This window comes from Oryx dammah, unplaced genomic scaffold, assembly GCF_014754425.2.
Source record: "Oryx dammah isolate SB20612 unplaced genomic scaffold, SCBI_Odam_1.1 HiC_scaffold_10, whole genome shotgun sequence".
Classification (NCBI taxonomy): Eukaryota; Metazoa; Chordata; class Mammalia; order Artiodactyla; family Bovidae; genus Oryx; species Oryx dammah.
In genome coordinates this window covers 16594048-16606999 of record NW_024070194.1, presented here as the reverse complement: position 1 = coordinate 16606999, position 12952 = coordinate 16594048, and the positions used below count along the sequence as shown (strand labels likewise).

Below are 12952 nucleotides of genomic sequence, written 5' to 3'. Positions count from 1 at the left end.
CCTTTTGGTACTAGTAGCCTAGCTAGCAGTATAGAGAGATGCTGCTGCTGCTGCTAAGTCGCTTCAGTCGTGTCCAACTCTGTGCGACCCCATAGGCAGCAGCCCACCAGGCTCCCCAGTCCCTGGGATTCTCCAGGCAAGAACACTGGATGGGTTGCCATTTCCTTCTCCAATGCATGAAAGTGAAAAGTGAAAGTGAAGTCACTCAGTCGTGTCCGACTCTTGGCGACCCCATGGACTGCAGCCTACCAGGCTCCTCCATCCATGGGATTTTCCAGGCAAGAGTATGGATTTTTTTCGTTGACTAAATGAAACCTTACTAATTTGTGCTGCTAATGAGGATAAAACCCATTTCATAAGATTGCATTAAAAGGTTTAACAAGTAAGCAGTTCAGTTTTTAATGGGGAATACAAACTTAGTAGGATATTGTGTACTATGGAAAATAATACCAAATAATACCACTTTTTTCTTTTTTAAAGAAACAAAATTAAGATTCCTTTTTGTTTCCCTATGAAATCATTGCTTCAGAAACAGTTGCAATATTCAGCATTGAGCTCATGAGTTGAGAATTGGCTACAGTATACTACATGTACAACTGGTTGATGTTAAGTCCTTGGCCTCTTATTACCAGGAATTGGGATTTTTGTAGGGCACAGATTGCTTTGACGATTGTACAGGGCTGAAGCCATGTCTGAACCTGCCCCAGGTACCAGAGGTGAGCTGCAGAAATAATTTGCAGCTTTTGGCTGCAGGTGGTAGCATAATTGTCTTGTACTTTCCAAAAAAGCAGCAGCTCCCCAAAAGGTGAAGTTTAATTTTATTCAGGGCTGGCGTGTGCCGAGTACAAACCTATGCTCGACTCTGTAATTACTCTGACAGCTGAAAGATTTAGAATCACCAGGCTCCTGGATGGAGGAGAGCCCCAGAAGCTCCAACTCCCATTGGGTAACTTTGCAAAATCCAAGAGAAGGTACCTGGTAAATGAATTCTCCCTCCTCCAGATTTTGACTAAATGTCCTTGTAATTTGGCAGTTTGGTATTTTGCAGGCTTGGAGACTGTCATCGCTGAGTGAGATTTAAACAGAAATAAAACTTCCTTGGTGACTTTTGTCTTTGGCTAGACATGAAGGATTAGTCTCCTTTTTTCCCATAAAGCCCACAGTTTCACTCAGCGTAGGAGATGTCAGGCAGGTTAGAGAGGCAGAGTAATTTTGCCAAGATCACATGGCTAGTAACTAATGTGTAGAACTGAGATTCTAGCCTGGATATTTCTGATCCTGGTCATCTGAAAAACGTGTAGCACCCACTATGTGTTCAGTTCAGTTCAGTCTCTCAGTCATGTCCGACTCTTTGCAACCCCATGGACTGCAGCACGCCAGGCCTCCCTGTCCATAACCAACTCCTGGAGTTTACTTTGACTCATGTCCATTGATTTGGTGATGCCATCCAACCATCTCATCCTCTGTCGTCCCCTTCTCCTCCCACCTTCAATCTTTCCCAGCATCAGGGTCTTTTCCAATAAGTCAGTTTTTTGCAACAGGTGGCCAAAGTATTGGAGTTTCAGCTTCAGCATCAGTCCTTCCAATGAATATTCAGGACTGGTCTCCTTTAGGATGGACTGGTTGGATCTCCTTGCAGTCGAAGGAACTCTCAAGAGTCTTCTCCAACACCACAGTTCAAAAGCATCAATTCTTTGGTGCTCAGCTTTCTTTATAGTCTAACTCTCATATCCATACATGACTACTGGAAAAACCATAGCCTTGACTAGACAGACCTTTGTTGACAAAGTAGTTTCTCTGCTTTTTAATGTGCTGTCTAGGTTAGTCATAACTTTCCTTCCCAGGAGTAAGTGTCTTTTAATTTCATGGCTGCAGTCACCATCTGCAGTGATTTTGGAGCCCAGAAAAATAAAGTCTCTCACAGTTTCCACTGTTTCCCCATCTATTTGCCATGAAGTGATGGGACCAGATGCCATGATCTTAGCTTTCTGAATGTTGAGTTTTAAGCTAACTTTTCACTTTGCTCTTTCGTTTTGATCAAGAGGCTCCTTAGTTCTTCACTTTCTGCCATAAGGGTGGTGTCATCTGCATATCTGAGGTTATTAATACTTCCATATTGTGTTAGGTACTTCCATATTGGGCTTCCCTGTTGGCTCAGTGATAAAGAATCTGCCTGCCAGTGCAGGAGACCTGGGTTCAATCCCTGGGTTGGGAAGATTCCCTGGATTAGGAAATGGCAACCTACTCTAGTATTCTTGCCTGGGAAATCCCATGGACAGAGGAGCCTGGCAGGCTATAATCGATGGGGCTGCAAAAGAGTCAGACACAACTTAGTGACTAAACAACAGCAACTTCCATATTATTTAATTCTTATAGTAACCCTCCAGAGAAGATGTTATTTTATTGTCTCCATTTTACAGGTAAAGAAACTTGAGACCAGGAATATTACTTCAGTCATAGATGACCATTTTTAATTTATGGTGCCATCAATATCTCAGTAATTTTTTTATAAGGTCCTATGCCAAAAAGGACCTAATAGTCCCATTTAAGGTAGTTAGATTAGATGCTTGGATTAAAATATATTTTTTATTTCATTCTTAAATACCACAACTACTTACCGATAGATGTGTGTTCATTTTGAGTACTGCCCGACTTCTAAAACTTTGGAATCAGATCGAACACCACCATCTTTGTTTCTTCTCCACGTTGATTTTCACACAGGTCTTTTATCATAGTAACCACCCACAGCCAGCCTGTCAAAGAAAGGATGTCATCAAAAGAAAACAGTGCCTGGAGCTAATGGTTAATGCATTCACTATTCCACAGATGTCAGATCTCACTGTGCTTTTCTTGGAAATACTGTGAATCCTTGGAATCCCCTGTGGATTCAATGTGGTGTCCGATGACGCATGGTTTGGGAACTGCAGACTTTGGGTTACATACATAGTGCATGCTTATGAGTGAAACCTAGGTGTGTCTGATCCTAGATTTATGTCCTTTTTTTAAATATACATGTATTACTTGATAAAATTAATTTTAATTCAGTGTAATCTTTTAAATGATCTAAGTGGATCTGGTTCATGCAAATTCACCTGTTTGCTGTCATGTTTAATTTTTTGTCTTACATTTAGCAAGTGCCTAATAAATAACTTGTTGGGAAAAGAGGGAAACCTTCCCCCCAACCTTGGAGATAGAATTTTATACAATCAAGTAAAAGTCCAAGAGTCATTGGAACCACAGAAAGCCTATTGCTCCAGGGGCCTGATATCTTTTGGCTTCTTTCAGTTGAGTGTATCCTGTTTGAACCAAGAACCTTGACCCTTGAAAAGCTGCATATAAGTTGGTATGGCTTAAATCATTTCAACTAGCAGTAAATATATAAATCCATTGCTCAGTCATGTCTGATTCTTTGTAAACCCATGGACTTCAGTGCACCAGGCTTCCCTGTCCACCATGAACACCCAGAGCTTGCTCAAACTCGTGTCCATTGAGTCAGTGATGCCATCCAACCATCTCATCCTCTGTCATCCCCTTTTCCTTCTGCCTTCAATCTTTCCCAGCATCAGGGTCTTTTCCAATGAGTCAGTTCTTTGCATCAGGTGGCCAGAATACTGGAACTTCAGCTTCAGCCTCAGTCCTTTCACTGAATATTCAGGACTGATTTCCTTGAGGATTGACTGGTTGGATCTCCTTACAGTCCAAGGGACTCTCAAGAGTCTTCTCCACCACCACAGTTCAAAAGCATCAATTCTTCCGTGCTCAGCTTTCTTTATTGTCCAACTCTCACATCCATACGTGACTGCTGGAAAAACCATAGCTTTGACTTGACAGACTTTTGTCTGCAAACTAGCAGTATTCATAACTTAAATAATTTGAGTGATTTTATTAGCAGATTCTTCATTCTGATAGAGATACTCACCCCTTGGCTTTTCACTTTTGTGTTTTGATTTGTATAAAACTGTTTTTCTTAAAGTGGAAAATACCACAGTTTGCATTTAAACACTGGCTGTTGTACTGAATTTCTTGAAACAAGACCTTAAGCTTGCCCAGGGAGCATACCTTGCAGTCAGCACACGTAAGACCTTGTATCTACAGATCTTTTCACCTGAGATGGTTCATACCTGGTCAGCCTCCTGAAGCCCTGTGGGGTGCACTTAGGCTTGATGAGGAAGACGTGCAGAGAGAACTGAAAAGATGCTGGGTATTGCTTCATTAGGGGCCAGTCTTCCTTCTTAAGTCCAAAATCAGTGTCCAAACAGAACTGTGAATAGTGCTAAGGGGATGGCGGTATTAGCTTCAAGATAAACACCTCCCTTGTCCTTTTCAGGTACAGTAATTATTTCTCAGTTCAAAAACCTGGATAGGTAGCAGGGTTGCTGCTGATTAACAGCTGTTATTGTGCCTGCATTTTGAGGATCGAGGGTCCAGTAAATAAAAACACATCGATGAGGCTCATGCTCCTCTCTGTGTCCCTTTATCCACGGGGTATCGTTAATGGTGAGGCGCTCGAGGCTCGCTGCAGGAGCAACGATGTGGGTGACCGTGAAAGATGGGCTCTGCAGTGCGTGTGTCCCCTCTGCGACTCCAAGTAGCAGAGCATGCAGCAGGGAAAGAATTGTGGGTAGTAATTTGGGTGTTAAAATATTCACACATTTCTGCATATTTAATGTGGTTTCCTTTTTAAATAGTAGGCAGATTATGGCCCACGAGCAGATAGGTTTATGATTTCAAATTAAATTTTTAGCATTAAAAAAAATTAAAAATCCAAAAAGGAACTACTTTGTTACAAAGATATTCAGCTAATCTAAATAAGAACTGGCTTTCTTTTCAGCTTCTCTGATCATCTGTCCATAGGCTAATTTACAGCCTAATTTTATGACCGTCACTCGTGACTGAAGCTTCATGATAGATTTTAGTCTTAAAAACTTTCATTCATCTACTTTGCATTTGAGTACATATTATGTGCTCGACCATAGTCCCTAGACTCACAATGGGGAGTCTGGGACAGCTTCACAGAGGAGGTGACATTTGTATCTGGGCATTAGAAGTGTGAGGACCGCTGTGTACATAATGCTGTTTATGGTTTTACTACGTTGTACTTGAGTCTGGTCTCTTGAGAGCAGAGACAGACTTTTTTTTTACCCATAACCTACCTTTTCCTGTTCTCACTTCTCCATCTCTCTAACTCAGATCGTAATACTTGTGGAAAAAATTGTTGGGGAAAGAAACAAGGACCCTTAACATATTTCTCCTTTCTCCTGTTTTCCCACAGGCAAAGATGCCTTTCGATGCCAACAAACTGTATTGTAGTGAAGTGCTGGCCATATTGCTCCAGGACAACGATGGTGAGGCTCCCTCTCGGTATTGACATTCTGTTAGGATAGGAGCCAGGCTTGTTTCAGATCATGACAGCAAGCTCTCTTGCCTTTGGCATCCCCTTGCTCTCCCTCTCGCTCTCTGTGCAGCTTTTGTACTCTGTCAAGCTGTATTGATTTTGTTTGCTGATGTATCAGTGTTAGACGGCTGTAAAATCTGACAGTTAGCTTCATTTTTTTTTCTTCTTCTATTTTTTCCCCCTTTTAGAAAACAGGGAATTGCTTGGGGAGCTGGATGGAATCGATGTGCTTCTTCAGCAGTTATCCGTGAGTAATTCTTATGCTTCCTGTCTGCCATGAAGATACATGGCTTGTATCTTTAAATGGGAGGTGGAGCTGGAGATTGTGGGAAGGAATCAGCCATGTGATGCAAGCCATATGGGACGTGTTGGCAGGCTTCAGGTCACACTGGAGGCACATGGTTTGCCTCCTTTCTTAGTTCATTTGCTCTTTATGACCAGATAGCACCATGTATCTGGTATGGACTTTCTCAGTCTCCTGATGTTTGTCAGTCCCAAAGACGTGTGCTTCCCACTTAAGTATATATTTTTGAGCCAAGAATGCCACATTATTTTCAGTTGACCCACTCTCAAGATTATTCACTTTCTTTTCTGTCTGTTTACCACTAAATTAGAGTCTGTTCATTTAGGATCCAGCTAAGCTTCACATGTCAAGTTCCAGTGCCACAGGATAGAGGTCAGAGAGGAGGGTGGGGGAGGATGTGGCACTGGAGGCTGGACAAAGAAATTAGAAATTGCCATTTGCTCATGTAGGAAATGTAAATCCCGTCGAAATGTTCTGCTGGCATTCAGAAGATACTGTTAAGATTTTTTTTTCCTAACCAGTCTCATCTGTGCTATTCCAAAACCAAGACTGAAAATAGATCATTTGGATAAAATCTTTAGAGTGTTGGGAGTGTCTGAGATATCAGTTTGCATACAGCTTCCATCCTGGTGCCAGCAGCCTGAGTGGTTTGGCCTTCACCCCAAAAAATAGAGCTTTGAAATGTTAATCTCTTCCCAGTTCTGGGAAAGTGCTTAGTCCTGTTCCTATAAGATTGATCATTTTGTAGTAGACTGTATGGGTATGCATACACTGTTAAGAGCTTTTCCTCTTAACATGCCATGTATTTCTGGCAAAGATAAAAACTGCTTGAAGCCATTCCCACGACTTAGAGCCACTCGTTAGCCCTGGTGATTAGGAAACTGTTCCTTATTTTGGGCCAAGATTTGCCCTTCAGAACTGTGGTTTGTTTTAGAAGGGGAAGAAACGTGTTGTGGTTGGGTGGGCCAAATGGAGAGCTTTGGGGTGGGGGTAGCTGGCAAAGTTGTTTCTCGATCTGGGTGATGGTTTCAGGGGTGTTCACCTTACTCATTTATCTGTATATGTCTTTTATAGAGTTTTCTGTCAGTGAATATGTTTCATAATAAAAAGGTTTTGTTGGCTTTTGTTAAATCTGCCTCCTTGGAACTATGAATCACTCCTGAACCTAATGGTCAGTTGGGTGGTTTTCTGTTGTTACTGTTGTTGTGGGTTTTTTTGTTTGTTTTTTGTTTTTGCATGATAGCCATTTATTTAATACCTGTGAATCAGAAAGCCCAGTTTCTCTAAAATGGAAACAGATGAGAATTTTCTTTGATAGGGCTCTGCTTCTTCCGTTGTAGGGTTATTGGAGTAGACAGACTTCGGAAATTGTTGCTTGCTGGTTGATGAAAAGACCTCTTATGATTCTGTGCCCTCTGATATTTTTGTTTGACAGGTGTTTAAAAGACACAATCCTAGCACAGCTGAGGAGCAGGAGATGATGGAAAATCTGTTTGATTCCCTCTGTTCCTGCCTGATGCTGAGTTCTAATCGTGAGCGCTTCCTAAAAGGCGAGGGTCTTCAGCTGATGAATCTCATGCTAAGGTATGCTTCTCATCTCCTATCATGTCCTAGCTGTCCATCTCTTTTTGTCCAACTCTTCACTGTTAGCCTGGATTCAAGAACATGTAGCTGGCTGTGGTCTCTTATTCCATGGAGTTTCCTAGATATATAAAACAGTAGTCTTCAGGTGAGTGTATGGTCTTTTCTGAAGTTAGTTTGGATGAATATGGAGTATGTTTTTGTCTATTTGTACCCTATTATGTCATTTGGTAATAGGACCACTCCATTGAAGGGAAATTTTGTTGTTGTTGTTCCTTCTCATAGTGTGTTGGTTTGGGAAAATCTAGTCATTAATTTCTAAACATGCCCTATGTGAATTTCTAAACTTAGCCCAATTTTCTTATCTTATGTAGACTTATCTATGCCATATGTTTGTCCATATTTTTACTATTGATGAAAATCTGGTGGCTCAGATGGTAAAGAATCTGCCCACAATGCAGGAGGACCAGGTTCAATCCCTGGGTCAGAAAGATCCCCTGGAGAAGGAGATGACAACCCACTCCAGTATTCTTGCCTGGGGAATTTCATGGACAAAGGAGCCTGGCAGGCTACAGTCCATGGGATAGCAGAGTCAGACATGACTGAGCGACTAACATACTTTACTATTGACAGCAGAATGTAATTCTATTTTTCATTTATACATACTTTTCATTATATATTATTTTCAGTAATGAGTTGTACCTTGCCATGTGGCTAGCATAGGAGATACGAAAATGTCCAAGACAGTTCTAGAACTTTTCTTGATAATTCCTTCCTTGTATATCTAGGTCTAATTTAAAACTCAAACAGTAAACAATCTGCCTGCAGTGCGAGAGACCTTGGTTTGATCCCTGGGTCAGTAAGATCCCCTGGAGAAGGGAATGGCAACACACTCCAATATTCTTGCCTGGAGAATTCCATGGAAGAGGAGCCTGGCAGGCTCCAGTCCATGGGGTTGCAAAGAGTCGGACATGACTGAGTGACTGTCACTTTCACTTCACTTTCATATCTTATTATTTGTGCATTCATTTCTTAAAATACTTAAAGTAGGTTTCATATTAGTGTAATTCACAGAATCTGAAAGTAAATGGGAGATAGCTTGTAATTGATAATTCTTGAGAAATCTGGCTTGGAAGTGGATTAGAGATATAGGGTGAAGGGGTAACCAGAGTGGGGTGTTTAGTTGACAATGGTCAGTTTTTTAAATTGAGAGATATAAGAGCATGTTTGATTGGTTGGAGGACTGAGCATTATGGGATTATTCTTTATGAAACTGAGCCCAAGTCTGCTGTTTTGAAACATATCTGGATAGATTGAAAATTTCAGTGAAAAAATTTTTTAATAAATTTGATACATATCTATTAAATATAACTTAGAATATAGACATACAAAACTGTTAAAGCACTGATAAGGTAATGTGTGAAGTGCTTGGCTTGTACAGAAATTGTACATTTTTAACAGCTTTTTAGGCCTATCACACTTGTAATTTTCTGTACTGTTTATTTTTTTAACTTAACATTCTGTTTCCATGTTGTGACATAATCTTCATGACAGTTTTCAATAATTGAGTAATGATGACTCTAAGGGAATATAACTTACTTGGTCCTTCTTTGTTATTGATATTGTAGTTATTTCCAATGTTTTGTGTTATAAAAAATTCTCCAGTGACAGATTCTACAAATTTTTGTGCTTAAAGCTATTTTTGTACTTAAGATCATCAGGGTATGTGTTTCAAAAACATCTTCTTTTTATAGGCTTGTGTAGGCCCAGGGGCACAGTAGACCTCTTGGTTTGTCCAGTGTGTACCAGACCTTGGATTGATTGAAAAATCTTCCTTGGTGGAATTATTTTTAAAAATTTATTTTAAAGTACAGAGAGGGGCATTATAATTATTCAGAGGCCTTTAGTGTTCAACTGATTTTTGCTGGCTTTACTCTCTTGAGTCTTTTGTTTGTTTATCTCCTTTACCCTTCTAATTGCCTGTCCTTTTGTTGAAATGACCCACCTTCTCTCAAGCACATATAAAGAAGATGCATTTGGCTTCCTGGGCCTTTTAACCTTAAAACTATATTCTATAGGGACTTTCTTCTAAGTTTCTTAAAGGTCTGAACCACCAATGTCTTTGGATGTTTGAGTGCAAATATGAGGTGATGTATTCCTGTAGCATATGGCTTGGAAATGTGCAGCAGTGGGGAGCTGAATAAATAACCAGAAGTATGGATTATTCAAGCAGGAATGCTGAGGTTCTGGGAGCCTAATTTAAAAAGAAGCTCTAAAAGATGTAGAAATAGCACCTTTCTAGGATCTCCTAACTTTTCATTTTTGAATGCTGAAGTTACTATTATATTAATTCTTTTATATTAATTAGCTGTATCAGCAGATTCAGCATTTCTTTTTTTTTCTTTCCCATGCTCTTTGTTCTGTGTGATTTTTTTTTTTTTCTTCAGACTCCCAAATGAGAAGTTTAATTGGGAAGGAGTTGTTTCTCCCTAGCAGATCCATCCTTCCTGATCTTCTAGCAAGAGCTGCCAAGTTGCTCTCTGTCTCAAGGGAACCCATTTAAAAACTATGCAGCTATAACACTAGAAGTTCAGGAAAATTCCTCTGGTTCCATTGCCCCTAAATACTGATTTTTATTTGAATTCAAGCATTCATCAAACAGTTAATGAAATGCCCACCTGGAGAGGTAGCAATATGGTGTAGTGTTAAAGAATGGGGTTTAGAGTTAAGGGCGATGTGGATTTGGAACACAGCTCTTTCAATGACTAGTTCTGGATGTTTGTGAGTTATTCTAATCTTTCTGCCCTCTGATTCTCCCTTTTTTCATCTGAAAAATGGGAGGGAGTTCCATTTCCAAATTTCCAGGGATTTTGTTGGAATTAGACTCTATAAATTGTCTGGGACAGCTCTGCAGTTATTAAAACATTGACAAAGTGCTATGTTCACTTACTGTGTTCAGTGCTAGGCTTATCACAGACATGAACAAGACAGGATTCTTGCCTTCAAGAAACTTAATAGGTCGTGATGGAGGCTGACATTAAATAACTCTGATATAATTTAATGTATTGACTGTTAAGAGAAACAGTGAATTTTGCATGTCCACAGCCTATGAGTTTTTTTATGTTTCTGATTATTGATAAGAAATCATTACCAACAAGATAGTCACTTATACATTTATGTACACACATCATCACACATACATATATATGATTCAATTTTAATACTTTTATCATCTTTATAAAGGCATAAATGATATATAATCAGACACTCATTTTAAGTATATAGTTTTGATTTTGACAAATGTGTATACCTTTATTTTCACCACAAGGAAGATATAAGATACTGTATAAGATGGAAAAACACGCACAACATGAGAGCTGTGAGTTAAGTTTTATTTGGGGCAAAATGAGGACTGTAGCCTGGGAGACAGCCTCTCAGATAGCTCTGAGAACTGCTTTGAAGAGGAAGTGGGGAAGTCAGTTTACATGTAATTTTGGTGAAGGGAGATACGTGTACCATTTTGGCAGAGTGTTGCTGCTAATCACAAGGAGCAGATGTCTCCATTAATGATTTTATTGCTTTCCTAGATAGGAGAGGATGCAAGAAATTAGGCTCAGAAAATCTTCTCCTGTCCTCACACCATACACAAAAATAAACTCAGCATGGCTTAAAGACTTTGATAAAGACATGGCACCATAAAACTCCTAGGAGAGAATACAGGCAAAGCATTGTGACATAAATCATAGCAGTGTTTTCTTAGGTCAGTCTCCCAGTGCAAAAGAAACAAAAGCAGAAATAAACAAATGGGACCTAATCAAGCAAAAAAGCTTTTGCACAGCAAAGGAAATAAAACAAAGGGACAACCTCCAGAATGGGAGAAAATATTTGCAAATGATGTTGCAGACAAGGGCTTAATTTCCAAAATATACAAACAGCTCTTACTGCTCAATGTTAAAAAAAAACAAAAACAACCCAGTCAGAAACTGGGCAGAAGACCTATATAGGCACTTTTCCAAAGAAGACATATGGTACAGATAGCCAAGATAATCAACAGGTGCATGAAAAAATCTTCAACATTACTAATCATTATAGAAATGAAAGTCAAAACTGAAGTGAGGAATCACCTCACACCAGTCAGAATGGCCATTGTCTAAGAGTCTACAAGTAATAAATGCTGAGAAGGTGTGGAGAAAGGGAACCCTCCTACCATGCTAGTATGTGTGTGCTCAGTCGCTTCCGTTGTGCTCAGCTCTTTGTGACCCTGTGAACCGCAGCCTGCCAGCCTCCTCTGTCCATGGGACTCTTCAGGTAAGACTACTGCAGTGGGTTGCCATTTCCTTCTCTAGGGGATCTTCCTGACACAGGGATCAAAACCGCATCTCTTATGTCTCCTGCGTTGCAGTCAGGCTCTTTACCACTAATGCCCCCTGGGAAGCACAGTGGGAAGCTAGTGGGAATATAAATTGGTGCAGGCCCCACAAAAGAGAGGTTGCTTAAAAAACTAAACATAGAGTTAGCATATGATCCAGCAGTCCCACTTTTGGGCATATATCTGGAAAAGATGAAAACTGTAATCTGAAAAGATGCACGCAGCACGGTGTTTCTTAGCCACATTACTTAAACAATAACCAAGACATGGAAGCCACTTGTGTCCATCAACAGATGAATGGGTAAAGAAGATGTGGTTATATATACATACAATGGAGTATTACTCAGCCATAAAAATAATGAAAAAGCCATATTCTCTCTCATAAAAGAGAATAAAATATTGTCATTTGCAGCAACATGGCTGAACCTAGAGGTTATCATTCTAAGTGAAGTCAGTCAAAGACAGACAAATACATTAAGTCACTTATATGTAGAATCTTAAAAAAATGATACAAATGAACTTATTTACAACATAGAAATAGACTCACAGACATAGAAAATGAGCATATGGTTACCGAAGGGGAAAAGTAACCAATATTATTTATCAATAAAAAATATTATGAATCTATTTTACATTCATTTTTTTGTACTAACTCTTTAAAATCCAGGGTACGTTTTACATTTACATCTGAATTCAATGCTAGGTTTTCATTAAAGTACTTGGTTTTTATTTAGATTTCATACAATTTACAGTTGAAAAAAATAGATTCCCATATTTAAATATACTTATTCCAAACATACTTAAATATTTCCCAGTAACTGAATCAAGTATCAATTTTTAAACTTAAAGTAAATTTTAAGTTGTCTCAACTTAAATCTGAAATTTAGCTGTATTTCAAATACTCCATGGCTGTATATGGCTAGGGGCTACCATATTAGATAATGCATGTATAGATCATTTTTATCACCCTCTGAAATTTACTTGATCCCTTTTACAGTCAATTCCCATCAATCCAGCTTTGGCCCCAGTCAACCATTGTCTTTCTAGAATTTCATATAAATAGAATCATACAGTATGTGTTTTGTTTAGCTTATTTAACTCAATAGGTTGTTTTTGAGGTTCATTTACTCTGCATGTATCAGTAGTGTGTTTCTTGTTTATGCTTAGTTCAGTTCAGTTCAGTCGCTCAGTCATGTCTGACTCTTTGCAACCCCATGAACCGCAGCACGCCAGGCCTCCCTGTCCATCACCAACTCCCGGAATCCATCCAAACCCATGTCCATTGAGTCACTGATGCCATCCA

General features: G+C 39.5%; 1 protein-coding gene across 2 annotated transcripts in view; it reads left to right on the top strand.

Moving 5' to 3' along the window:
* The window catches only part of CTNNBL1 (catenin beta like 1), a 161561-nt gene that overhangs the window by 71700 nt on the left and 76909 nt on the right, over positions 1 to 12952 (top strand). For both annotated transcript variants that reach the window (XM_040247338.1, XM_040247337.1), the window contains exons 8-10: positions 5273 to 5345; positions 5584 to 5642; positions 7135 to 7283. In XM_040247338.1, coding sequence (XP_040103272.1) covers positions 5273 to 5345; positions 5584 to 5642; positions 7135 to 7283 — 281 coding nt within the window. The remainder of the gene's footprint in view (positions 1 to 5272; positions 5346 to 5583; positions 5643 to 7134; positions 7284 to 12952) is intronic.